The sequence below is a fragment of the Coregonus lavaretus genome, assembly GCF_964263955.1.
Source record: "Coregonus lavaretus genome assembly, contig: HAP1_SCAFFOLD_1170, whole genome shotgun sequence".
NCBI classification, from domain to species: domain Eukaryota; kingdom Metazoa; phylum Chordata; class Actinopteri; order Salmoniformes; family Salmonidae; genus Coregonus; species Coregonus lavaretus.
Window position 1 is genome coordinate 85,995 of NW_028156538.1, and position 27,998 is coordinate 113,992.

The 27,998-nt window shown below is 43.7% G+C and overlaps 1 protein-coding gene across 1 annotated transcript; it reads right to left on the reverse strand.

Moving 5' to 3' along the window:
• Positions 1–10: 10 nt before the first annotated feature.
• On the reverse strand, positions 11–27,993 carry LOC311126254 (serine palmitoyltransferase 2-like). The gene is made up of 12 exons (XM_084200269.1): positions 27,766–27,993; positions 19,935–20,129; positions 18,896–19,050; positions 17,754–17,902; positions 16,873–16,997; positions 10,565–10,658; positions 9,942–10,047; positions 9,021–9,240; positions 8,041–8,167; positions 3,982–4,117; positions 2,910–3,039; positions 11–1,644 (listed from the first exon to the last, which is right to left on the reverse strand). Exons 1-12 carry the CDS (start codon positions 27,922–27,924, stop codon positions 1,492–1,494), a joined length of 1,749 nt encoding a protein of 582 aa, XP_084056395.1. The 5' UTR covers positions 27,925–27,993; the 3' UTR covers positions 11–1,491.
• Positions 27,994–27,998: the final 5 nt, after the last annotated feature.

Genomic DNA, 27,998 nt, shown 5'->3' on the forward strand with positions numbered 1-27,998 from the left:
AATCTCCATTGAAATATACTTTTTTTTTTATTCCAGGAAACCGATCCTACGAAACACACAACACGACCTGGCTCTGATTCATCCCATAGCAGTATTAAGAGAATCTTCAACTATCAATACATTGGACTCTAGAGCTCTAATTAATCTTATAGCATTATTAGAGAATTTTCAGCTATCGATACGTTGAAGACTCTAGAGCATTTCAAAATGTTGAAGACATTTGGGCTCAAGTTATTCCAGTGGAGGTGTAAACACTAAATATTAAAGGCTGAAAAATGATTGAAAATAAGATGCAATATACTGTATAAAACATTCACAAAATGTCAGCTCTTCAAAGGGCTTTTCCCCTACTATTCTAAATATCTCAACGCATCTTTTTGGAACAAGGTCGTATTCATTAGGCACAAAAAGGAACAAAACTAACTGAAACGGGGAGGGACTAGCGGGGCTTGTCCAATAAGAAATGCTTGTTTTGGCTAAGATGTGCCCTAATGAACATGAGCCAGGTGTGATATGTAGCTTACAGAGAGAGCTAGGAAAGGAGCTCTGTCATTGGTGACTAGCTACGATGCTAGGTCAAAGAAGTTAAGATTTCACCTGTTAATTTACAGTATAAACAGTAGATAATATACAATACATAGATTTCGTTAGAGAAAGGACCCAGTGACAATATTCAAGTATAAAACACTGATTAGAGTGGAAAGCTTTAAGTTAATAATAAATAAATAAAAGTTGACACTTGATGTACCTCATGTGATATGAAGCCCTATATTTATGTAGGGTGGGGGTATTTTACCCATATAGACAGTGCTCTACTAATGTAATGAATGATAGATATTATTGATTTACTTTCTTGTCTGTTATATAACTCCTGTCAGTAACCAACCATTGGTATAACCAAACCTGTATATTTGAATATGAAAACTTTCCACGTTTCAGACCCCTTGATTACTCCCTCCTGTCTTAAAAGCTTAAAAGATCTTCTAACAACCGCAGCAGGTAGCCTAGCGGTTAAAAGTGTTGGGCCATTAACTGAAAGGTCGCTGGTTCGAATCCCCGAGCCGAATAAGTGATCAATCGGTCAATGTGCCCTTGAGCAAGGCACTTAACCCTAATTGCTCCAGTAAGTCGCTCTGGATAAGAGTGTCTTCTAAATGACTAAAATGTAAATGTAATATTGATATTATTGCACTAGAAGACTCCATAAAGCACACAGACATAATTAAGACTTAACGTTTAGGTCCAAACTCAAAAAAATAAATTCACAATAAGTTAAGATACAGTAAGAAAACCATAGGGGCTCACACACCACGAGACCATGATGACTTTTCAGACCTGGTGAAGTTTCCCTTAGGTTCAGATCTAGAATCAGCTTTCCCTCCCCCAATCCTAAACTTAACTATTAGTGGGGGGAAATGCTAAACTGACACAAGATCAGATCAGCATCTAGAGGCAACTTGGACCTTACACTAGTGCAGGCGTTTCAGTTAGTTACATGACAGAAGGCTTGACGTGGCTGGGCTCCTGGAGCAGACTCTCCTCAGAGGACCATGAACCCTGGGAAGAGGGGAGATGAGGATGTTTCTGGTGTCTGGAGTACTTCAGCTGTAAGACATCCCCTACCTCACTGATGGCCTCCAACGCCTGGGGAAGAGAGGAGAGAAGCTAGAACAACAACAATTGGAATGAAGAGAAGCTACTTCTCCCTTACTGTGGAGAAATGACAAGCTACACAACATGAAGATCAACAACAGTAAGAGAGAGTGCTGGATCCATTACATTTGGTCTCAGAAGCAAGATCCCTTACTGTGGAGAAATTACAAGCTTACAAGGGGGGAGGGGGGGGGGGGTGATGTTTCTTACAGCATTGTGAGGGTTGCTGAACCCTGAAATTCACCTGATGAAATTGTTAGTGAAGAAAAATGGGGGCCATTTGCGTAAGGGTGAACAAAGAAAACACAACTGAGCTATCTGTCCTGCAATACCATCGGTCCGCAACCCACCTGGAAACAATCGACCTTTCTCGACTTTCTATTTTCTTTATTTTTTATACCTTCTCTGAATTTAGTAAAGAGAGGAGAGAGAGACAAAGTGTCTTCATACATTTCAACAAGTTGAAGCTGATGTGATGGACTATTAAAAACGGTGTTGACACACTCATCAAAAAGATGAATGGACTGTCCTTGGACTATGTCTAAATAAAACTATGTCAGAGCTCGCTGCTCAACCGTAGTAATGGCCTGTGCTGTCGTCCTTCCAAGTCACTCCCACCCACAACTGGGTTCAAATAGTATGTGTTCTTCCAAAAAACCTGCCTGTGTGTGCCAGATGGGTGGCCTTGGCAATTATGGGAGGATTTTGTTGGTTCCATTGCGCCAGGCAAAGAAAAATCCTTTCTGAACCCTCTCACCCACTCTAATAAAGCACATATTGAAATGCCTTTCCTGTCGTCCATACCCGCAGCACATCAGCCCTGACAGTCAGAAGACAGGCTTGACTGACTCACTACTGGGAAAGTGTCAGTCAGTCACTCTCACTGCTTTGAAGAGATGTGGAGGGATTCCTTCAGCTATTAAAATGCTGTTGTCTCAAAGGATAAATAAAGTATTCACCATACATTCTAACCATTGACATATGATTGTAACCAACCATAACCATTCCCATCAATTGGACTGGACCTAATTCTAGGACCACAGAGACTTGAGGTGTGCAGCTTATTCTCCTTCCTTCCTATAATAACACCACAGAGAGTTTAATAGAATATAACTAGTGATGAACACAAACCCTATTGAGTGAGAGACTGACAGAAGAACACTTCTGAAAAATAACCAGTAAGATGCAGACAGAGATGGTGCCATGGAGAGGGGGAGGAGTCCTTTGACTGTGTGGTCTGTGATTGGTTGACTCACCATGTCCAACATATCTCTGGTGTGGGCGGCAGACACACAGAACCTGGCCCTGGACTCTATGATGGGCGTGGCCGGGAAGCCAACCACCACCGTCCCAATGTTCCTCTTCAACATCTCTCTACCGAACGCCCTGAGAGAGAACCAATCAGAGAGCGGGGTTTAGAGACCATGTGACCAATGTGTGAACAATCTGTTTATTCTGTGACTGACTGAGGAATGCCATGTTGATCGTGTCAGAGAAAAGTGAATTTAACAGAAACAATCTGATCATGTTCACTGTGGTTATTTACACTAAAACTGTGTGTTGATCGTGTCAGAGAAAAGTGAATTTAACAGAAACAATCTGATCATGTTCACTGTGGTTATTTACACTAAAACTGTGTGTTGATCGTGTCAGAGAAAAGTGAATTTAACAGAAACAATCTGATCATGTTCACTGTGGTTATTTACACTAAAACTGTGTGTTGATCGTGTCAGAGAAAAGTGAATTTAACAGAAACAATCTGATCATGTTCACTGTGGTTATTTACACTAAAACTGTGTGTTGATCGTGTCAGAGAAAAGTGAATTTAACAGAAACAATCTGATCATGTTCACTGTGGTTATTTACACTAAAACTGTGTGTTGATCGTGTCAGAGAAAAGTGAATTTAACAGAAACAATCTGATCATGTTCACTGTGGTTATTTACACTAAAACTGTGTGTTGATCGTGTCAGAGAAAAGTGAATTTAACAGAAACAATCTGATCATGTTCACTGTGGTTATTTACACTAAAACTGTGTGTTGATCGTGTCAGAGAAAAGTGAATTTAACAGAAACAATCTGATCATGTTCACTGCGGTTATTTACACTAAAACAGTGAGGGTTGACCAAGATGTGACGTGGCAGACTGATCAGACCTACCCTATCTTGGTGTGTTGTGGTAAACATCTCTAACTAGCCGTTACCAGACCTACCCTATCTTGGTGTGTTGTGGTAAACATCTGTAACTAGCTGTTACCAGACCTACCCTATCTTGGTGTGTTGTTTGTGCTGTGGTAAACATCTGTAACTAGCCGTTACCAGACCTACCCTATCTTGGCGGGCATGTAGAGCATCATTGGTACGACAGGAGAGTCATCGTTGCCATAGATGATGAAGCCCATCTCTCGCAGTTTCCTCCTGAAGTACGTAGTGTTCTCTGACAGCTGCCTCAGACGAACCCCACCTGGAAACAACACAATGAAACCATTCTCTATTTAATCTATTAACCTGTAAACCCATTAGTAAACCTGTTAAACCGTTAGTGATTACAACCATTAACCAGTAAAACCATTAACAGGTAAACCACACCCATTAAAGGACTGGTGCTCACACCCTGTATTCTAGTCCCTCCCTTATCGCCTGATGGGTTTGAGTTTGTTCCTTCTCCATTGTCATTGTCAATCCCATAAGGAGTTGGCAAGAGGGCAGAAACAAGCTGGCAGCCAGGGGACCTCTCTTAGGTCTTAGGCGGTTGTACCGGCCTGTTCACTAGGCCTGGGTAGTGGGTACAGGTGTTGGTGTGAGTTCAGCAATATGAGAAAAAAGCTCCATACCAGCATCTGCCATTTCATTTTGAAAGACAGAAACATACAGCTTCAAAGTTTCTTAAGACACAAGTCTGAAATTAAATTCACACACTTTTTTTCCTGAGCCCAGGAATTCAAAACCATTCTGTGAGCTGTAGAGTGATATAAGCTGAAAAAAGAAAGGGATATTTTTCAGGAGGAATCGCTTTCCACTTGTTTCACATTCCTTTCATATTGACGGGCTCTCTGGTAGGAATGTCCTGACTGTTCCCTGTCCCATCCTGATATGAAATATTTATTTTAATTGTCTGTCCTATCCAGATATTTGATTTGCGCTTCAAACCAGAGAAAGTCATTCTGGTTGTGTAATGGAGATGTTTCAGTATGATGGGTCATCTAGGCTGAGATTCTAAACCCAGTCAGCCATTCTGGCACAAAGCACTATGGCCAATACATTCACAGCCTTACTGTCTCTCCTAGTGATCTAACCATGGCAGTAACTTCAAAGGCTTGAATTTCAAACACATGAGGCTGTGAACAATCAATCAAACTGCCAACATTACTCTTTCCTGAGAAAACTGTCAAGTGATTAGGTCAAGACTGTGAGATCAGCCATTTCCATGTGTCTCTGTGTCTGTCTGAGACTGTTCTGGACCATTGAGACGGTGCAGATGCATCAGTTCAGTACTGTGGCCCACTTTGTCCCTATCCACTGATATCGGATCAGATATGTTTTCATCCCCCATTGGTTAATGTTAGGGTTGGGTATAGAGTAATCTGATCGTAGATCTGTGATTATGGGAAACTACCTTGGTAGGAGACGGGAGGAACCTCCCTGTTACGAGTAACACAACCCTGGAGTGACCCGGACCCTCGCTGGGTTTAGCCTGGGTTTCTGCGTGTGTGTTGGGCACAGTGAACTCCTGAGAGAACTGTGGTACGTCGCTTTGTACACGGCTGGAAGTCTTACACACACACACACACACACACACACACACACACACACACACACACACACACTGTGGAGCTCAGACAGACATACAGACATTTGAAAGCCATATGTGGGGAAAGTCTACCAGTTCACAGGCTTCAATCATTCAGAACCCTGAGGGAAGCAGGGGACTGACTGGAGGTTTTAACCCAGCCTGGTGCTACGGAGATACATATACTATGGATGGGCTGAGCTGGGAAGGGAAGGAGAGCTACTTCCAGATGTTTGCTGTACAGTGTGTGTAGGAGTGACCGTCAACCCCACTGTACCTGATGACAGAACTCAGGTTGAAGAGAGGAGATTGTGTTCTATTGTAGGACCAGACAGGAGACCCAACTTTCACTAGTTTAAAACTACAGTTTAACCAGAGGACTCAACAGCCATTTCATGTTGTATTCGTGTTTTAGTTTTAGTTTGGAAGAATCCACACACAGCTTAATGTATTTTAAGTGCATATTTTTATCAAATGTAAATTCTGCTTTTCTTCAGTTTTCCTGTGAGCAAGTTTCAATAGAGTCAGTGAAAGGTCAGTAATGCTTTCCAGGTCTGTACTGCCACCTTGCAGTTACTGGTGGTAATGACACTGTGTGGTGCCAGCCACCACCTAATGCAAGTAAAAACCTTGTGTATAGCAGTAATCAATCCTTTGGCCCAGATTCAACACATGAAGGTAGCTCTTGATGATTAAGTATTGATGACTGAATCATGTTTTTCAGTGGGGGGTTTTAACAAACGCATATACCATTATAGCTCTCCAGGACCAGAGAACTACCGGTACCTAACCAGATAGTAACCTATAACCAGAGAACTACCTAACCAGAAAGTAACCTATAACCAGAGAACTACCTAACCAGATAGTAACCTATAATCAGAGAACTACCTAACCAGATAGTAACCTATAACCAGAGAACTACCTAACCAGATAGTAACCTATAACCAGAGAACTACCTAACCAGATAGTAACCTATAACCAGAGAACTACCTACCCAGATAGTAACCTATAACCAGAGAACTACCTAACCAGACAGTAACCTATAACCAGAGAACTACCTAACCAGATAGTAACCTATAACCAGAGAACTACCTAACCAGATAGTAACCTATAACCAGAGAACTACCTAACCAGATAGTAACCTATAACCAGAGAACTACCTAACCAGATAGTAACCTATAACCAGAGAACTACCTAACCAGATAGTAACCTATAACCAGAGAACTACCTAACCAGATAGTAACCTATAACCAGAGAACTACCTACCCAGATAGTAACCTATAACCAGAGAACTACCTACCCAGACAGTAACCTATAACCAGAGAACTACCTAACCAGATAGTAACCTATAACCAGAGAACTACCTAACCAGATAGTAACCTATAACCAGAGAACTACCTAACCAGATAGTAACCTATAACCAGAGAACTACCTAACCAGATAGTAACCTATAACCAGAGAACTACCTAACCAGATAGTAACCTATAACCAGAGAACTACCTAACCAGATAGTAACCTATAACCAGAGAACTACCTAACCAGATAGTAACCTATAACCAGAGAACTACCTACCCAGACAGTAACCTATAACCAGAGAACTACCTAACCAGATAGTAACCTATAACCAGAGAACTACCTACCCAGACAGTAACCTATAACCAGAGAACTACCTAACCAGATAGTAACCTATAACCAGAGAACTACCTACCCAGACAGTAACCTATAACCAGAGAACTACCTAACCAGATAGTAACACTCTATAGCTCTCCAGGAGCTGAGTTACAGTTCATATAATGAAATCAGTCAATTGAAATAAATTAATTAGGCCCTAATCTATGGATTTCACATGACTGGGCAGGGGCACAGCCATGGGTGTGCCTGGGAGGGCATAGGCCCACCCACTGGGGAGCCAGGCCCAGCCAATCAGAATGAGTTTTTCCCGCACAAAAGGGCTTTATTACAGACAGAAATACTCCTCAGCACCCCCCCTCCCCCGCAGGTGAAGAAGCCGGATGTGGAGGTCCTGGGCTGGCGTGGTTACACGTGGTCTGCGGGTTGTGAGGCCTGTTGGATGTACTGCCAAATTCTCTAAAACGACGTTGGAGGTGGCTTATGGTGGAGAAATTAACATTACATTCTCTGGAAACAGCTCTGGCAGTCAGCATGCCAATTGCACACTCCCTCAAAACTTGAGACATCTGTGGCATTGTGTTGTGTGACAAAACTGCACATTTTAGAGTGGCCTTTTATTGTCCCCAGCACAAGGTGCACCTGTGTAATGATCATGCTGTTTAGTCAGCTTCTTGATATGCCACACCTGTCAGGTGGATGGATTATCTTGGCAAAGGAGAAATGCTCACTAACATGGATGTAAACAAATTTGTGCACAACATTTGAGAGAAATTTCGGAGATCTTCTATTTCAGCTCATGTAACATGGGACCAGCACTTTACATGTTGCGTTAATATTTTTGTTCAGTGTACATATAAAAAGGGGTCAAATGTAACTGATGGTAGGATTTGAGATACTAACTAGTTCTCATTCAGCAACACAGTGTGGTCCCTCCCAGCTGAGGGAGGCTTGCTGGGTAAACTCACCCAGAGTAGTGCCGTCCTCCCCCATGATAATCTTCATAGAAGTGATGATCTGTTGGGACACGGGAGGGGACATGGAGGTGGCGTAGATAGCACTGTGGGAGTGGGACCGCAGGTAGTCTATCAACTCCTATGGGGGACAGAAGAGACCATTGTCATTCTAATATAACACACAGAAAGAATGAAGCCAGTATGGGATCTATTCTGAAATCAAACAACATGGTCCAACTGAGCCATGGAAACCTGTTTTCAGTAAGTACTGTGGGAAATGTCTCATATCATTGGGCAATTATGAAACCGGGTTGTCCTGTTGATGAAGAAACCACCACACCGAAACTTTTTCAGTAAACTGTATCAGTAACCATCCCCGAATATATTAAAGGCTTCCACTCATAATATTTATTTTTATTTATTTATTTATTTCACCTTTATTTAACCAGGTAAACCAGTTGAGAACAAGTTCTCATTTACAACTGCGACCTGGCAATATACTTGATGTCATGACTCATGTCAGTGGAGATGATCTATGTGAGAAACACCCAAGGCAGTTTCAGTGTTAGAAGGGTGGACCACTGCACATAGCTCTGTTGCAACTGAATGTTTTGGTGTTTCCAGCACCGAGTGCTGCTTCAGAGGTCTTGGCATCCTGCCAAGAACATTTATCCTAATCCCAGATATTTTGGAGAGTCACTTAGCCCTACTTCCTAGTCCATTATTCAGCCAGTTAATGGAATGCCTTTTGGAGACAGCCGACTCACACTCTTTCTTCCGATCTATCCTACAGCAGCATTAAAGCTCTTGGTAAACACCCCCATCATGACCTCCCCTAACCTCTGACCCCTGACCTCTGACCCCTGTCAGACAGCCGACTCACACTCTTTCTTCCGATCTATCCTACAGCAGCATTAAAGCTCTTGGTAAACACCCCCATCATGACCTCCCCTAACCTTTAACCTCTGACCCCTGTCAGACAGCCGACTCACACTCTTTCCTCCGATGTACCCTCCAGCAGCACCAAAGCTCTTAGTGAACGTTCCCATCATGATGTCAACATCTTTGGGGTCCAGACCAAAGTAGTCGACCACCCCTCCACCGTGAGGTCCTAGTGCCCCGATGCTGTGAGCCTCATCCAGATAGAGAAAGGCCTTGTAGTGCTTCTTCAGGGCTATCACCTCAGGCAGACGCACAATGGATCCCTCCATACTGGAGAAGGAGAGGAGAATGGTGAGATGTGGAGGGAGGAGAGACAGGGAGAGAAACACACGACATGAACACGTACACAGCACACACACACACACACACACACACACACTATAAACATTCTGTGGATCAACTGTTGTGTCTGGAAAATGAACACACACCCGTACTAAGACAGGTGAATAAGTCACCCTATGTGTAATCTAAAACAATGTAAGCAAAGTACATCTTTCTTCTTGATCTTTATTTGCAGTCATAAGTCAATGACTGTGTTTCTCTAGATCCCCAAGGGTGTGTCAGACCATTTTTAACGACACATTAGTGAACTATATTGATTAAGGAGAGGCAGCTTTACCAAGAACCATACTGATCATTATGGATTGGTTGACTTGACTTTTACAGTAAGTACCTTACAAAATAACTCAAGTCACACTATTTTTATTTTATTATTATTTGTATAAAATGCAAATACTAGTAAATGATTCAGTCGACATTCCAGCTACACCCAGTAAAAATAGTTCCTAACTGTATGACTAGACCGTGCGGAGTCTGCAGAGAGGTTTTCTTACATGTATCGTCAGCATCTGATTCAGCTGGGGTTATTCCCATTATTTATTGAACTCATTAATGAAAGTTCAATAGAAATGCAGAATAAAAATGCAGATGATAGCTGTACATATGACACTTCTAAAAAAAAGATACACTACCTGTATATTCCTTCGACCAGAATGAGGATCTTCTTCCAGGGCCTGTGTGTTCTGGGCTGGCCGTGGACTATGGCGTCTCTCAACAGCTTCTCCAGACTCACCATATCTAGAGACAGACAGAACATAGAAAGGGTCTGAATAATGCAGCCTGCGTACCTGAATGTTTAGACGTTGTATCCCAAAGCAAGACAACAACAAGATGGTTGGCTAACAGAGTTCATGCTTTATATCTCCCCTGTCGGTCAGGAGGAGCAATGAGGGAAAACTAAAACACTGGCATGAAAGATGTAGAATATCAGTATTTGTATAATTACCTGACACACCTAACTACAGAGTCATGTCTTATTAGAAAGGGAGGAACAGTAGATTGGTGGCTGGGGATGGATGGTGCCATGGCCTACGTGTGCTCAGCCTCTAACGTACGGTCAACAAACAGCTTCACACAGAGAGTAGAGCTTCTAATGAAAGACAGTTGGTCTTTAGTGTTGTGTTGATTGTATGGAGCAGGTTAGGTCCCATTGTGATCTGTAAGTTTACTGTAGAGAGCTGCCTGAGGTAAGACAGATGGTGATCAAGCAGGGTTGTCTTTGACAACACTCATGACGCTAGTTTCCTATACTCACTGTTGTGTTTGAAGACTCTGATGATGGCTCCAGACAGCCGAGCACCCAGCACCAAAGAGGCATGGTTTAACTCATCACTCAGGATCAAACAGCCCTGGAATTACACCAAAATAATATCATTTACTTACATAGCAATACACAACACTGATGCACTAAAGTGGTATACAAGACAGTTTCCCTGAAGGGGTCACAGACACAGTCTCACAGTCAATGACACCTCGGCCATCACACAACGAAACCCCACACCCCCCGTTGCATAGTTACACAATTTAATCGTCTAGTGATTGAATGACTGAGCACATTACGCAATGACGCAATTTACAAGAAGAAGCGAGGAGAGGAGGAAAAAAGAAACACTGACTGGGTTTAAAGAACTCATGATCTGTCAGGAACATGTGACTGGCCCTTTGCCTGTCTGTCAAGAGAAGAAATGTGTTCACTACTCTCACGAGGATGACCATGCGTCTTGCCAGTCAAATTCCTTTTATTTCACTTTTTGTCAAAACTGAACTTATGAAGAGGAGAAGTAAAGGGTTCTAATGAGTCAGAGCGAGTAGGAGAGAGAGAGGGGCGGAGAGAGAGAGAGGGGCAGTAGGAGAGAGAGAGAGGGGAGGAGATAGAGAGGGACAGTAGGAGAGAGAGAGGGAGAGGCAGTAGGAGAGAGAGAGGGACGGAGAGAGAGGGGCAGTAGGAGAGAGAGAGAGGGGCAGTAGGAGAGAGAGTGGCAGTAGGAGAGAGAGAGGGGCAGTAGGAGAGAGAGGCAGTAGGAGAGAAAGAGTGGCAGTAGGAGAGAGAGAGGGGCAGTAGGAGAGAGAGAGGGGCAGTAGGAGAGAGAGAGAGGGGCAGTAGGAGAGAGAGAGAGGGGCAGTAGGAGAGAGAGAGGGGCAGTAGGAGAGAGAGAGGGGCAGTAGGAGAGAGAGAGGGGCAGTAGGAGAGAGAGAGGGACAGTAGGAGAGAGAGAGGGGCAGTAGGAGAGAGAGAGGGGCAGTAGGAGAGAGAGAGGGGCAGTAGGAGAGAGAGAGGGACAGAGAGAGAGGGACAGAGAGAGAGGGACAGAGAGAGAGGGACAGAGAGAGAGGGACAGTAGGAGAGAGAGAGGGACAGTAGGAGAGAGAGAGGGGCAGTAGGAGAGAGAGAGGGGCAGTAGGAGAGAGAGAGGGGCAGTAGGAGAGAGAGAGGGACAGTAGGAGAAAGAGAGAGAGAGGGGCAGTAGGAGAGAGAGAGGGAGAGTAGGAGAGAGAGAGAGGGACAGTAGGAGAAAGAGAGAGGGAGGGGCAGTAGGAGAGAGAGAGGGACGGAGAGAGAGAGAGGCAGGAAGAGAGTGGGGGGGCAGAAAGAGGCAGAGAGAGAGGGGCGGAGAGAGAGAGGGAGTGTGAGAGAGAGAGCTTCCTATCCTAGTAGCTAAAGGCCTTTCAGGCATCATGACGATTGACGACCCGTCTCTCAATGTTTTGAGAACACATTGAGGAAACTAGAGGGACTTTGAGTGGTTCTGGACTGGTTCCGACTGACATTTTGGTGTACAAAGCACTCTGTGAATGCTGTAGGGTCCCTTGCCTTATAATGCCAAAAAAAACATCTGTCTGCTCTCCGTTTCCAAGGAGTGACGTGTCACATTTTTTTGGCCTATCCAGACAAAGAATCGATTATCTCTTCCTCTGAGCGAGCGAGCCCAGCTTCAGAAAGGGCAAATAAACGTGACAGTCAAACCAATCCAGCCATTGTGGTTTCATCTCGGTGTAATATTTTCGGCCGGATTTAGACCTCTCAACTAAATAATTTCAATGAATTGAAACAAGATCACTTTCTCTTGAAACAAAATCACTTCGTGCTTAAAGATGAAGTAACGAGTCTGCAAACATGGAATGGTGTTTCTGTGCTGCTCAGTGGACGTTTAGGAGAAAATTCTCTGTCGACAGTTATATGAAATAGTGCCAATATTGTATTATCATATTTATTGTACAGTTATGAATTTGTTTATCATTTCATTGTTACTATAATTAGAAAGCATTTCAGTCATTTCAAGCCCCATTGCCGCACTTTTGTTGAATAGGAAAGAACTATGATTTTTCATAATATATGTACTATGTACTTGAGCTTGTGTCCTCAAGTGAGTACACCTCAGCAATGTATAACTATTTGTACCAGAAAGTTGAGTTCCAGACCTTTCTAAAACCATGCAACATAACCAGTTATTGTTTATGGCCATCTCATTAAAAATCTTTACGTTTTGGTAAGTCTATTTAGGCGGAAATCTAAATGTTGCCCTATCATTCAACTGGTTAAGACCAATGTACAACTGGTGAATAAAAACCTTGCAGAGGAAAAACGCTGTGTGCCCACCAGCGATCATTTCAGGGAAGGAGAGGTTACTTCAGTTCATTGACTTACAGAAAATGAGAGAGAAAGAGAGATAAGAGAGATAAGAGAGGGAGAGAGAACGAGAGATAATAAAGAGAGAGAGAACAGAGATGAGAGACACAGAGAGAGAGACAGACATAGTTAGAGAGATAAAAGTGAGAGAGAGATAGCGAGGCATTCCTACCTTGCCAGCAAGAGCAGGAATGTTCGTGGAGTGAGTGAGTGAGAAATATATGTAGCAAGAGCAGGACCATCATCCCAGACACCCTGGACCCACTCCAATTCACATACCGCCCCAACAAATCCACAGATGACGCAATCTCTATTGCACTCCATACTGCCCTTTCCCACCTGGACAAGAGGAACACCTACGTGAGAATGCTGTTCATTGACTACAGCTCAGCATTCAACACCATAGTGCCCTCCATGCTCATCACTAAGCTAAGGACCCTGGGACTGAACACCTCCCTCTGCAACTGGATCCTGGACTTCCTGACAGGCCGCCCCCAGGTGGTGAGCGTAGGTGACAACACATCCGCCCCGCTGAACCTCAACACGGGGCCCCTCAGGGGTGCGTGCTTAGTCCCCTCCTGTACTCCCTGTTCACCCATGGCCTCGCACGACTCCAACACCATCATTAAGTTTGATCACCAATGACGATGAGACAGCCTATAGGGAGAAGGTCAGAGAGTCTGGTGCCATGACAACAACCTGTCCCTCAACGTCAGCAAGACAAACGAGCTGATTGGACTACAGGAAACGGAGGGCAGAGCACGCCCCCCATTTAAATGGACGGGGCTGTAGTGGCACAGGTCTAGAGCTTCCATTTCCTCTGTGTCCACATCACTAAGGAATTATTATGGTCCACACACAACAACACAGTCTGGCAACTACTTGGCATCCGACCGCAAGCCGCTACAGAAGATAGCCCGTACTAGAGGTTGACACAGGAGAGAACATTAATTCCTGTCTTGTAAAAAATAGTTCCTGTACTGTCCTGATCCAGCAACAGTTCCATAACCCCGGAACTTTCCTGTCCCTTCTCGATAACAATCACTCCCGTCCCGTGCTCATTTTTGCGCGCAGAAATATGTAGGCTATTGTGTTTGATTAGGAAGTCTTGAAAATAATTTCAGTAATGCAATATGGGACTGTGATATGTGGTGGTCTTACCTATCTTAGTTAAATGCACTGACTGTAGGCCTTTAGTCGCTCTGGATAAGAGCGTATTCCAAATGACCTAAACGTAGCTGGATTAAGGCTGGAGGATGAGGACAGAGACCCCAGCAGGATGGTCAGCTCAGCACCGGCATACATCTGTAGCCTACAGCTCAGCACCGGCATACATCTGTAGCCTACAGCTCAGCACCGGCATACATCTGTAGCCTACAGCTCAGCACCGGCATACATCTGTAGCCTACAGCTCAGCACCGGCATACATCTGTAGCCTACAGCTGAGCACATACATCTGTAGCCTACAGCTGAGCACATACATCTGTAGCCTACAGCTGAGCACATACATCTGTAGCCTACAGCTGAGCACATACATCTGTAGCCTACAGCTGAGCACATACATCTGTAGCCTACAGCTGAGCACATACATCTGTAGCCTACAGCTGAGCACATAGGAACATTTACAACACATTAACATTTACAACATGAACATAAAACAATTCTAAAACCTGAGTGGCAGTACTGCATAAGTCAATATGGCACGGGTTTAGTTAAATACGTAAACAATTGGGCTTGAGGGTAAAGTTGTTGGGAGTAGAGCAGCTATGCCGCGTCAGGCCACTTGTCCCCCTCTCCGGGTGGTGGCCTATTTGATTAAACCGCAGCATTTTTTTACAAGCCATGTACTGGTTCCTTTATTGTCAAAGACAACTCCATCAAACGTAGCCAAAACGCTCTTTCCTTGGCTCTAATGTTAATGTTAGTGATGGGTCCTTGGCTGCAAAGTTGCAATTCCTCTGTTGAATGCTTCATCACTTAGCCTACAGACGTAGGTTGGCATCTGAGGTGGCCTGGTGACTGGCTACAACTGCAGCGAGGCGCGAGAGTGAGCCGACTTAAAGGGGAGGGGGAAATGACCTTTTATTAAGTCAACTATATTATAGTATATAGAGGCCTAGCATATATTATAGTATATAGAGGCCTAGCATATATTATAGTATATAGAGGCCTAGCATATATTATAGTATATAGAGGCCTAGCATATATTATAGTATATAGAGGCCTAGCATATATTATAGTATATAGAGGCCTAGCATATATTATAGTATATAGAGGCCTAGCATATATTATAGTATATAGAGGCCTAGCATATATTATAGTATATAGAGGCCTAGCATATATTATAGTATATAGAGGCCTAGCATATATTATAGTATATAGAGGCCTAGCATATATTATAGTATATAGAGGCCTAGCATATATTATAGTATATAGAGGCCTAGCATATATTATAGTATATAGAGGCCTAGCATATATTATAGTATATAGAGGCCTAGCATATATTATAGTATATAGAGGCCTAGCATATATTATAGTATATAGAGGCCTAGCATATATTATAGTATATAGAGGCCTAGCATATATTATAGTATATAGAGGCCTAGCATATATTATAGTATATAGAGGCCTAGCATATATTATAGTATATAGAGGCCTAGCATATATTATAGTATATAGAGGCCTAGCATATATTATAGTATATAGAGGCCTAGCATATATTATAGTATATAGAGGCCTAGCATATATTATAGTATATAGAGGCCTAGCATATATTATAGTATATAGAGGCCTAGCATATATTATAGTATATAGAGGCCTAGCATATATTATAGTATATAGAGGCCTAGCATATATTATAGTATATAGAGGCCTAGCTCACACAGTTTTTTTTTTCATGGAATGTTCCACACACTAAAACAAAACTCTGTTTATAACTATTCCTGCACTGCCCATTCCTGTGGACAGTTGATCCTGTCCCGTCATGTCCCAGAACTTCACTCTAGAACTTCACTCCCATTCCTGCCAGAATCCCGTGGGACCCGCAAGAGTCCTGTTCCCGTGTCAACTTCTAGTGGGTACCCCCAGTACATCACTGGGGCCGAGCTCCCTGCCATCCAGGACCTTTATACCAGGCGGTGTCAGACGAAGGCCCTAAAAATTGTCAAGGACTCCAGCCAACCTAGCCACAGACTGTTCTCTGTAGTACCACAGAGCAAGCGGTACCGATGCACCAAGTCTGGAACCAACAGGACCCTGAACAGCTTCTATCTCCAAGCCACAAGGCTGCTAAATAGCTCATCAAATGGCCACCCGGACTACCTGCATTGACCTTTTTTTCACTACCTTGATGCACACACACTGGACTCTACCCACACACATACTTACACTGACACCCCAACACACACACACACGAATACTGATGCCATACTCACACACATGCTGCTGCTACCATCTATTATCCATCCTGTTGCCTAGTCACTTTATCCCTACCTATCTGTACAGTACGTAGCTACCCCTTGTAGCTCAGCTGGTAGAGCATGGCGCTTGTAACGCCAAGGTAGTGGGTTCGATCCCCGGGACCACCCATACACAAAAATGTATGCACGCATGACTAAGTCGCTTTGGATAAAAGCGTCTGCTAAATGGCATATTATTATTATTATATTATATTATACCCCTGCACGTCGACTCAGTACTGGTACTCCCTGTATATAGCCATGTTATTTTCTACTCATGTTATTTGCTCTCAATATTGTTATTCATTATTCACTCTGTATTTATTCCTTGTGTCACGATATCTATGTTTTTATTTCAAATTGTTATCTTATCTTTAACTCTGCATTGTTGGAAAAGGACCTGTAAGTAACCATTTAACTGTTAGTCTACACCTGTTGTTTACGAAGCATGTGAGAAATATATTTTTTCCTCCCTACCTTTCCAGCCAGAGCCGGAATGTTCATGGAGTTGGTAGCGAAGCCCATCCCAAACGCCATGGATGACTCCACCCCCAGAAACCTAGCAACCAGCTGTTCCAACTCCTCATGGAGGTCCAGGTTACCTGGATACAGCAGGAACAGGAAGGAACATGTAAATAAAATGATGTCTTACTCTAACAAGTGTTTATGTCAACATAAAGTGTGCATGACGTCAATAAAGATGTACTAACTCAAATTCACTAGTATCCATATCAGTTACAGTGATGCTCTAAGTCAACATCACTATCCATGTAGAAACAAAGATGCTTTTTAACTTAATACAACTGTCCAGGTCATACTATAATACAATAACTCAACAACATGGTCCATGTAAGTACAAGGATGCACTACCTCAAAACAACAGCTTCCTGCACATAATAGGGGCGTGACATAAACAATGCATGGAGGAGGACTTGACTAGAATGTTTATGTCCAACATGTCATTATATTCTGTTCTCGGTCATTGTGGGGTACATGATAACAGAGGACCTGGCTTTTGTTTCCTTAAAAATGGCAAAACCACTAAGAAGACGGCAACAAACAAGACCAACAACAGAATGAGTGGGCCAGTTTGTCCCCAGAGGGTTGTCTGCGATGCATATTTTATCAACGTTTTGTATCAGTGCTTTGTTCTAGATAACATATGTCATTTAGAAGATACTTTTATCCAAACGACTCACAGTCATGCGTGCATACATTTTAGGTACAGGTGGTCCCGGGAATCGAACACACTATCCTGGCGTTGCAAGCGCCATGCTCTACCTGAGCTACAGAGGTCCACAGATATGAGTGTTTTAAAGCATTGTCCCTACAAGAAGGTTATTATAACCCAGTCTTACCCATCTCATAGCGGGTGCTGCCCACTCCAACGCCGTACTTGTGTGTAGACTCTGTGGCAGCGTCGGCACACCTCCCAGTGTTCTCAGCAAAGCCCAGGTAGTTATATGAACCCATGTTGATCACGTCTTTCACCACCTTGCCTGTGTGTCTGGGTACAAAGACAACTTTTAGCAACTCTGACGAGACAGAACTACTCACTAAGTAGGTGCTAGACAGTTGTGGTGGTGGAGGAAGTTAGTTCTGAATTTTAAAACCTTGTGACAATGACAAACACACCAAACGAGGGCATCTGTTTCTTTTATTTGTTTTATACTGTACTTGTGATTTTTGACAAGCAGCAAAAGTAGCTATCGTGTTGACAATAATATCAGGTTTTGTTTTTAAACTTGGTCTTGACGGGTTCCCTAACACTTACACGTAGTTGTGAAAGCAGCTAACACAATCACATACCATGCCTAGCTAAGAGTGAATGAGGTCAACCATTACCACACAATGCCACATGATAGATACTGTCAGTTGGTTTCTATTAATCACGTCCGTCCCCAGACACACTTCCCTCTCTTATCATTGTAAGGAGGACAATGACCTGTAGGTGATAGAGGGGGCATGATACAGCCTTCCATGACATAGGTAGGTGTTAGATTAATTTGGATTTTAAGAATAATGACTAAAGGATTTCACCCCAAATACAGTATAAATGTTAGAATTATCATGAAGTGTCAACCCACTAACAGAGGGGGCGGTACTAAACATTCAAGGGGGAAGGCGGAAACTGTTTAGAAAACCCACCTAAAAGGTGGGAGGAGTCAAGTTCAGGAGGTATAAAATCGTATGTTTGGGTCTTTGGCCCCAGAGCTCTCCATGAATAAACATACAGAAAATCCTTCTTCGTGGTTGTGGACCTTGAATCATTGATGATTAAAACCAGAGCCTTACAACCTCTGGTAATGATTCAAGCTTAGGTTGAATTAGAGATAGAAATTCACATGACAGTAGGTCACACACAGCTACTCCCTGTAATAGCCATGATAGTCCAGGGCTAGGTCCAACGGGTACGGTGCCAAATAAAATGCTCTAGTAGCCACACATGTACACACTAGAAGCCCTGTTAGGGTTATTATGGTTAGGCTGGGCCACTCACTCGAAGGTCCAGTTGTAGTCTTTGGAGGCCCTCTCCAACAGGTCCATCTTGGCTCCTGGGACACTGCAGATCGGCCTGTTCCAGTTGTCACGGATACGCATGTATAGATTCCGGGTGTAGAAGTTCTCAAAGTCCTGGTACAGTGGAACAAAGTCCTAGAACACACACACACACACACACAGGGACAGAGAGAGACAGAGAGAGAGACAGAGAGCGAGACAGAGAGCGAGAGAGAGAGAGAGAGAGAATTGTCAGTCATTGTTGGAATCAATAACACAGTCTGAATCGATGCAAACACACAGGTGTGTTATTCTCCCAAGCTTTCAGAGAAATCGTTTAACTGAACTGTTCAATAGTAAAGCGTTAAAAGCATTTGCTGTGCACTAACTGTTGCTTGAAAGACTGCGTTAAAAAGACAACGCAAAATCTTCTCAGGCATAGGTGTGTATCTTCTACAGCTTTAGGACAACTAGTTTGGCATAACGGTTGCACTGAGCGTTGTGGTTTACAAAAGAACAGGTTTAGAACACACTAAAGCTGTAGTGGAATCTGTCGAGTCATCACTTTCACACCTTCCCATGTTACACGTGTGTATCGTTCAGTGACATTTCAGACACGCCCGATTCACACAGCGCCAGAGTAAATATTAGCACTGTAATAACGTACATCATAAAACCGTTTAGAGGCGTTTTAGAGTAGAAGCAATGAATGAATGGCAATGAAGGACTAGGTAGGCAGAAGTTTTCCCTAACCCGTAACAGGGTTGGCTATTTCTCCAAACCCTTAATGGTTAAAGAAAAGGATTCAGGGGTGGGGTAATCCGATTCAGGGGTGGGGTAATCCGATTCAGGGGTGGGGTAATCCGATTCAGGGGTGGGGTAATCCGATAATCCGTAATCTAGATCTGTTGTCGAAAACAAATATCTGAGGCTTAACATACCTTCTGTCTGCTCTTTCGCAAAAGGAAACATCCAAGACAGGAGCTAGAGAGAAAAAAGCAAATAGCCTACAAGGAAAAAGGAATGACTGTATCTCTTACCTTCTGCTCATCCCGCTCTCTGGCCACATGGCACTTCTCCATGCCCCAGTCCCGGAGGAAGTCCCGCAGGTACCCGAAGATGGTGAGGATCCCGTAGCCCATGTAGGTGAGGACAGCCACAAGCAGAGGAGTCTCCTCAAACTGCTCCACAAACGGTTTGCTGTACAGGCTGGCGTTACGCACAACATGGTTGTTCTGGAGAAGAATAAAATACAGGGACAAAACAGAAGATGGTTGTGTCGCTGACTGGAAGGGATTTGGTGTTGATCTTTAAAATGCAATATTGGTCATGCAAAACAGGGAGCATTAGAACCACCATTTACTGGGTAGCCTAGTCCGTCCTGACGTTAGCCCGTGATGTCTGCAGAAAGGTCTAATGGTGGTTGCACCGTTGCAGTCTGCCCCATGGGCCACACGCAAGGTGAGAAAAATTATTAACGAATGGCATTTGAGTGAATGAATTAGCCTTTGATCACAGAAGTGTTAAACTGTAATCTACATATAAACACAGATCTAGAAGCGTTAAGCCCTTTCAGCAGACACACTGGATCTCATGGATCATGGATTACTTTAGTCAGGCCTAATCTGTCTACTAGAACGCTCTCCCTGCAGTGCAGCCAAAAACCACAGAAGGATAAACACCTTCGGTTCCACGCTCGCTCCGTCAGTGATTTGTGAAAGGGTGAACATGAAACGGTGTTTAACTTGGTATGCAGATCAACAGTGTCTGATAACTAATTATATGCGCCCATGGAGCCTTTACACTGAGTAATATTGAGTGGCACCGTCCCCTTTTGCCCTCAGAACAGCCTCAATTCGTCGGGGCGTGGACTCTACAAGGTTTCGAAAGCATTTCACACAGGGATGCTGGCCCAAGTTGACTCCAATGCTTCCCACAGTTGTGTCAAGTTGGCTGGATGTCCTTTGGGTGGTGGACAGTTTTTGATACACACAGGAAACTGTTGAGCGTGAAAAACCCAGCAGCGGTGCACTTTTTGACACAAACCGGTGCGCCTGGCACCTACTACCATACCCTGTTCAAAGGCACTGAAATATTTTGTCTTGCCCATTCACCCTCTGAATGGCACACATACACAATCCCTGTCTCAATTGTCTCAAGGCTTTAAAATCCTTCTTTAACCAGTCTCCTCCCCTTCATCTACACTGATTGAAGTGCATTTAACAAGTGACATCAATAAGGGATCATAGCTTTCCCCTGAATTCACCTGGTCAGTCTATGTCGTGGAAAGAGCAGGTGTCCTTAAAGTTTTGTCCACTCAGTGTAGACGTCTTTATAGACAAAACACTAAGAGGGAAACTTGAGAAGAAATAGACGTAGTCATCCTTCTGTTCTTGAGATTTAAAAAAAAATTGGCCTTCACCTTAGATCCTTAATTCAAAAACAGACGGACAAAACAGACCCCTCAATACAGTGACTGGGTGTTGTTGATCTTTCCTGTAAAGCCAGATCACCTCATGTCGACCCTGGGCTCAGAGGGCTTTTTAATTGAGGCTGAGCTGAACTGTGGCTTATTGTCCTCAAAACTAAACTCTGAAATCAAATGACCTAAAGTCAGTCAGCCTGGTCGCTCATTAAACCCTGGCTGCTTAGCAACCACATGTGACCCAGTCATGCACCTCTCTGAAATACCTTTGTGGTGCATGTGTGTGTGTGTGTGTGTGTGTGGACTACGTGCTCAACGGAGCTCAGAACTAGTCAAACTGGCTCCTAGGGTCATTCTCCCATTAGGAACGAGCATGAGGAAATAGCCCTCTAAACTACACCACTAACCCACATACACCCTGAGGTCTGACTGCTAACAACTAGACCTTCAAGCTAACTGAAACACAGACAGAGAAATGTTTAAAGTCAAATATACCTTTCAGAGAAAGTAGTTAGTGTCCTAGGCCCTACATCCACTACCACAGACTGCTAAAACCAGACAGATCATATTTGAACACATTTTATAGCTACACGTTAGCAACCGTCCAAAGACCAACTGTCATGTGAGCACAGACTCTGCTTTGAAACTGGGATGAAACTGGAAATGTAGTCCACAGTATTGTGATCTAATAGGGTGTTTCCTACTCCATGAAAAGACAGGAGTTCCACACATGAATGCCTAGCTGCTACATTTTTGCCGCTCCTAAACCTAATCTTTATCGAACTCTTGGCAAATCAAATCAAATCATATTTTATTTGTCACATGAGCTGAAACAGGTGTAGACCTTACAGTGAAATGCTTACTTACAAGACCTAACCAACAACGCAGTTTTAAGATAAATAAGTGTTAGGTAAACCTGGATTAGTAAAAAAATAAAAGCAGTAAAATGACAGTAAAAAGAACAGAAGCGAGGCTATATACAGGGGGTACCGTTACAGAGTCAGTGTGCGGGAGCACCGGTTAGTCCAGGTAATTGCGGTAATACAGTGGGGGAAAAATGTATTTAGTCAGCCACCAATTGTGCAAGTTCTCCCACTTAAAAAGATGAGAGAGGCCTGTAATTTTCATCATAGGTACACGTCAACTATGACAGACAAATTGAGAAAAAAAATCCAGAAAATCACATTGTAGGATTTTTAATTAATTTATTTGCAAATTATGGTGGAAAATAAGTATTTGGTCACCTAAAAACAAGCAAGATTTCTGGCTCTCACAGACCTGTAACAACTTCTTTAAGAGGCTCCTCTGTCCTCCACTCGTTACCTGTATTAATGGCACCTGTTTGAACTTGTTATCAGTATAAAAGACACCTGTCCACAACCTCAAACAGTCACACTCCAAACTCCACTATGGCCAAGACCAAAGAGCTGTCAAAGGACACCAGAAACAAAATTGTAGACCTGCACCAGGCTGGGAAGACTGCATCTGCAATAGGTAAGCAGCTTGGTTTGAAGAAATCAACTGTGGGAGCAATTATTAGGAAATGGAAGACATACAACTGATAATCTCCCTCGATCTGGGGCTCCACGCAAGATCTCACCCCGTGGGGTCAAAATGATCACAAAATCCCAGAACCACACGGGGGGACCTAGTGAATGACCTGCAGAGAGCTGGGACCAAAGTAACAAAGCCTACCATCAGTAACACACTACGCCGCCAGGGACTCAAATCCTGCAGTGCCAGACGTGTCCCCCTGCTTAAGCCAGTACATGTCCAGGCCCATCTGAAGTTTGCTAGAGTGCATTTGGATGATCCAGAAGAGGATTGGGAGAATGTCATATGGTCAGATGAAACCAAAATATAACTTTTTGGTAAAAACTCAACTCGTCGTGTTTGGAGGACAAAGAATGCTGAGTTGCATCCAAAGAACACTATACCTACTGTGAAGCATGGGGGTGGAAACATCATGCTTTGGGGCTGTTTTTCTGCAAAGGGACCAGGACGACTGATCCGTGTAAAGGAAAGAATGAATGGGGCCATGTATCGTGAGATTTTGAGTGAAAACCTCCTTCCATCAGCAAGGGCATTGAAGATGAAACGTGGCTGGGTCTTTCAGCATGACAATGATCCCAAACACACCGCCCGGGCAACAAAGGAGTGGCTTCGTAAGAAGCATTTCAAGGTCCTGGAGTGGCCTAGCCAGTCCTCAACCCCATAGAAAATCTTTGGAGGGAGTTGAAAGTCTGTGTTGCCCAGCGACAGCCCCAAAACATCACTGCTCTAGAGGAGATCTACATGGAGGAATGGGCCAAAATACTAGCAACAGTGTGTGAAAACCTTGTGAAGACTTACATAAAACATTTGACCTGTGTCATTGCCAACAAAGGGTATATAACAAAGTATTGAGAATCTTTTGTTATTGACCAAATACTTATTTTCCACCATAATTTGCAAATAAATTCATTAGAAATCCTACAATGTGATTTTCTGGATTTTTTCTCTCTCATTGTCTGTCATAGTTGACGTGTACCTATGATGAAAATTACAGGCCTCTCTCATCTTTTTAAGTGGGAGAACTTGCACAATTGGTGGCTGACTAAATAATTTTCTCCCCCACTGTATGTACATGTAGGTATAGTTAAAGTGACTATGCATAGATGGTAAACAGACAGTAGTAGCAGCGTAATAGAGGGGGTGGTGGTGGGGGGGGAGAATGCAAACAGTCCGGGTAGACATTTTATTAATTGTTCAGGAGTCTTATGGCTTGGGGGTAGAAGCTGTTAAGAAGCCTTTTGGACTTAGACTTGGTGCTCCGGTACCGCTTGCCGTGTGGTAGCAGTGAGAACAGTCTATGACTAGGGTGGCTAGAGTCTTTGACCATTTTTAGGGTCTTCCTCTGACACCGCCTGGTATAGAGGTCCTGGATGGCAGGAAGCTTGGCCCCAGTGATGTACTGGGCCGTACGCACTACCCTCTGTAGTGCCTTGCGGTCGGAGGCCAAGCAGTTGCCATACCAGGCAGTGATGCAACCAGTCAGGATGCTCTCGATGGTGCAGCTGTATAACTTTTTGAGGATCTGAGGACTCATGCCAAATATTTTCAATCTCCTGAGGGGGAATAGGCATTGTCGTGCCCTCTTCACGACTGTCTTGGTGTGTTTGGACGATGATAGTTTGTTGGTGATGTGGAAACCAAGGAACTTGAAGCTCTCAACCTGCTCCACTACAGCCCCGTCGATGAGAATGGGGGCGTGCTCGGTCCTCTTCTTTTTCCTGTAGTCCACAATCATCTCCTTTGTCTTGATCACGTTGAGGGAGAGGTTGTTGTCCTGGCACCACACGGCCAGGTCTCTGACCTCATCCCTATAGGATGTCTCGTCGTTGTCGGTGATCAGGCCTACCACTGTTTTGTCGTCTGAAAACTTAATGACGGTGTTGGATTCCTGCATGGCCATGCAGTCATGGGTGAACAGGGAGTACAGGAGGGGACTGAGCAGGCACCCCTGAGGGGCCCCCGTGTTGAGGATCAGCGTGGCAGATGTGTTGTTACCTACCCTTACCACCTGGGGGTGGCCCGTCAGGAAGTCCAGGATCCAGTTGCAGAGGGAGGTGTTTAGTCCCAGGGTCCTTAGCTTAGTGATGAGCTTTGAGGGCACTATGGTGTTGAATGATGAGCTGTAGTCAATGAACAGCATTCTCACGTAGGTGTTCCTTTTGGGCAGTGTGGAGTGCAATAGAGATTGCATCATCTGTGGATCTGTTGGGTCGGCATGCAAATTGGAGTGGGTCTAGGGTTTCTGGTATAATGGTGTTGATGTGAGCCATGACCAGCCATTGGCAGTGATACAACCCCAGTACTATCAACCAAGGGTGTGGAGGGTAGGAAGGGTACTGTTGCATTATCTGCATCACTAGCTCAATAAAGATCACGTTTGGGTTGAGAGCAACAACTCTTTCTAGGGGTAGCCAAAGGGGCCAACCTGTCAGTTATGTTGAATTCCAAATGCTCCAAATTCCAATTCTAATGCTTCCGAAGGCTGAATTCCTGACCCCAAGGCACTTGTTTATATCTCAAGGCAGTGTATAGGTCAGATGCATAGTGAATAGTCATTCTGCCTATCAGTGGGCTAGATGGAGCTCCAGATATACGCTATTACCATGTTGTTTGGTTTCTATCTGACCCTTTCAGATCTACATTGCCCGAGGGGTATAGGAAAAGGGGTCGATATAGAATTCGGCGGTAGCCTCAGGTGTGTGTGTCCAATCCCCCAAGCTCCCAACACATCAAAGCAGTCACAGTGTCGCTCTTTCACATTCCTCTCTCCTTCTGTCCTCAGAGACATTCAGCCCTCCCAGGGATCACTTCCTATAGCCAGCAGCCATTATCCCCCGGGGGAGGCTTGTGCTGTGTCATGTGTGTGTGCTGCCTGGGGGACAAAGTACTCCTCTCCAGTTACGTTACACTACGAACTGCCCTGGCTCCCCGTTCTGACTGGTATTCTCCATGTTAGTGTCAGTGTAAACAGAGTCCAGTCCTTCTACACCACGCACACTAAATGTTAATGTTTTAAAGTATTTTGTCTATAATGTATTTTTGGTTGTGTCAGACTCCAGTAAAACTAGCTGTCGCCATTGGCGTCGGCTAATGGTGATCCTAATCAATCAAATCATCATGTCACCAGGTAAAACCTGGCTAGGAGTTTGGAGTTTATAGGAGTGACTTTGATGTAAATTATTAGTTTAATTCAAATCAAATTGTATTTGTTACATGCGCCGAATACAACAGGTGTAGACCTTACAGTGAAATGCTTACTTACAAGCCCTTAACCAACAACGCAGCTCAAGAAATAGAGTTAAGAAAATATTTACTAAATAAAATAAAGTTACAAATAAAAGTTACACAATAAAATAACAATAACGAGGCTATATACAGGGGGTACCGGTACCGAGTCAATGTGCAGTCAATGTGCGGGAGTACAGGTTAGTCGAGGTCATTTGTACAAGTAGGTAGGGGTAAAGTGACTATGATAATAAACAGCGAATCTCAGCAGCGTAAAAACAAGGGGGGGGGGGGGGGGGTCAATGTAAATAGTCCGGGTGGCCATTTGATTAATTGTTCAGCAGTCTTATGGCTTGGGGGTAGAAGCTGATAAGGAGCCTTTTGGTCCTAGACTTGGTGCTCTGTGCGGTAGCAGATAGAACTGTCTATGACTTGGGTGACTGGAGTTTTAAAAGTGACTATCATGTAAATGATTAGTTTAAAAGTGACTTTTGGGAAAACAAAATAAAAACAATGGTGAAAATGAGTCAAGCATGTGGCCTCGCCTAGCCTATTCACTTTATTAACCAATTAAGAATGAAAGCATAGCAGCCTATGATTACGCTATCTGACAACAACCCTAGCCTATTTTTCAGTCTAATCGAGGGGTCCAGGATTACTACAGGACAGTAATAACACACTTCACCGAATGGTGCAAAGAAAACAGACTCATTCTTAATGTGAAAAAACAAACAAGGAAATGACAAACTTCAGAACCGTAAAAGACGACACCGGGCCCATCCATATTGACTCAGAACAAATAGAATCAATTGAGCAATACAAATATCTGGGAACTATAATCGACTCAAAACTCTCTCGGACTGCAAACACACAACAAGGGACAACGACTGTATTTCATGAGGAGATTAAATAAATACCAGGTCAAAAGAATAGGAACCATATTATACACATCCATTGTTCAGTGTTCTCACTTTCTGTTTCCAAGCCTGGTACAATCAACTATCCATCTCAAACAAAACCAACTACACAAAATAGTAAAACTGTCAAGCAAAATCAGTGGCGTTAACCTGAAGAACATGGAAGCGCTGTTCTTGGAGAGAGTGGTGAGGGCAGGAGCGAGAAATGCCACCGTCCTGACACACCCACTCAACCAGGAGTACCAGCTACCATCAGCCCGCGGACAGAGTCCATCTTCACAAAACCGCCTGAGCCCACAAATCATTCATCCCCACCAGTATATGGCAATTGAATCAATAACTGCTCCCCCCCCCCCCCCCCACACGAACTGAATAACGTTAACTGTAACCACGTGTTGCCTGCTGTAGTTATTGTTTGTAATTCATGTATATATTGATGTACTTATGTGGTGATGCTGTGGTGTGTTGAGATGCATGACATTTTCAAAAAGGCACACGATAAATAATAATTATTATTATTCAATCAACACATTCTGAGGAGTAATAATTTCGTTACAAAGCATCCACCCTATCACAATTACTCAACTTCAAGACTAGTTTATAAAAGTTACAGATGTAGCGAGTTATTCCAACGATTTAATATTTTATTGAGCTGTGTTTATTCAATCTATATTGTTGCTGGATATTCTAGTGGCCATTCCCTATTCCAATCGAGCGGTAGTAGCGGTAGTGTTGACGGGTGGGCCTCACCTCACTCGGACGCCGATTCTTCTGTTGCGGTTGTTGGAACAAGCAATGATTCTTCACGAAACCGTTCCTTCCAGATGATGTCTTACTGTTGGATGTCCGGTGGCAAACATCTCCATGTATCAGTTTATTCGCCGAGCACTCGGTCATACTTGGTGGCATTTATTCGCCTGAATATCCAGGTTTGTATACTTATGTACACGGGGACTTCTTTTCTCTCTCTGTGGCTGGGGAAA

Excerpts from the sequence above, each read along its gene's own strand:
- LOC311126254 (XM_084200269.1), bottom strand. The coding sequence starts at position 27,924 with ATGCCACCAAGTATGACCGAGTGCTCGGCGAATAAACTGATACATGGA. Across the intron at positions 20,130-27,765 it reads AGAATCGGCGTCCGAGTGAG|AACAACCATGTTGTGCGTAA; the intron begins GTGAGGCCCACC and ends ATTCTTCTCCAG. Across the intron at positions 1,645-2,909 it reads CCAGAGATATGTTGGACATG|GCGTTGGAGGCCATCAGTGA; the intron begins GTGAGTCAACCA and ends TCTCTTCCCCAG.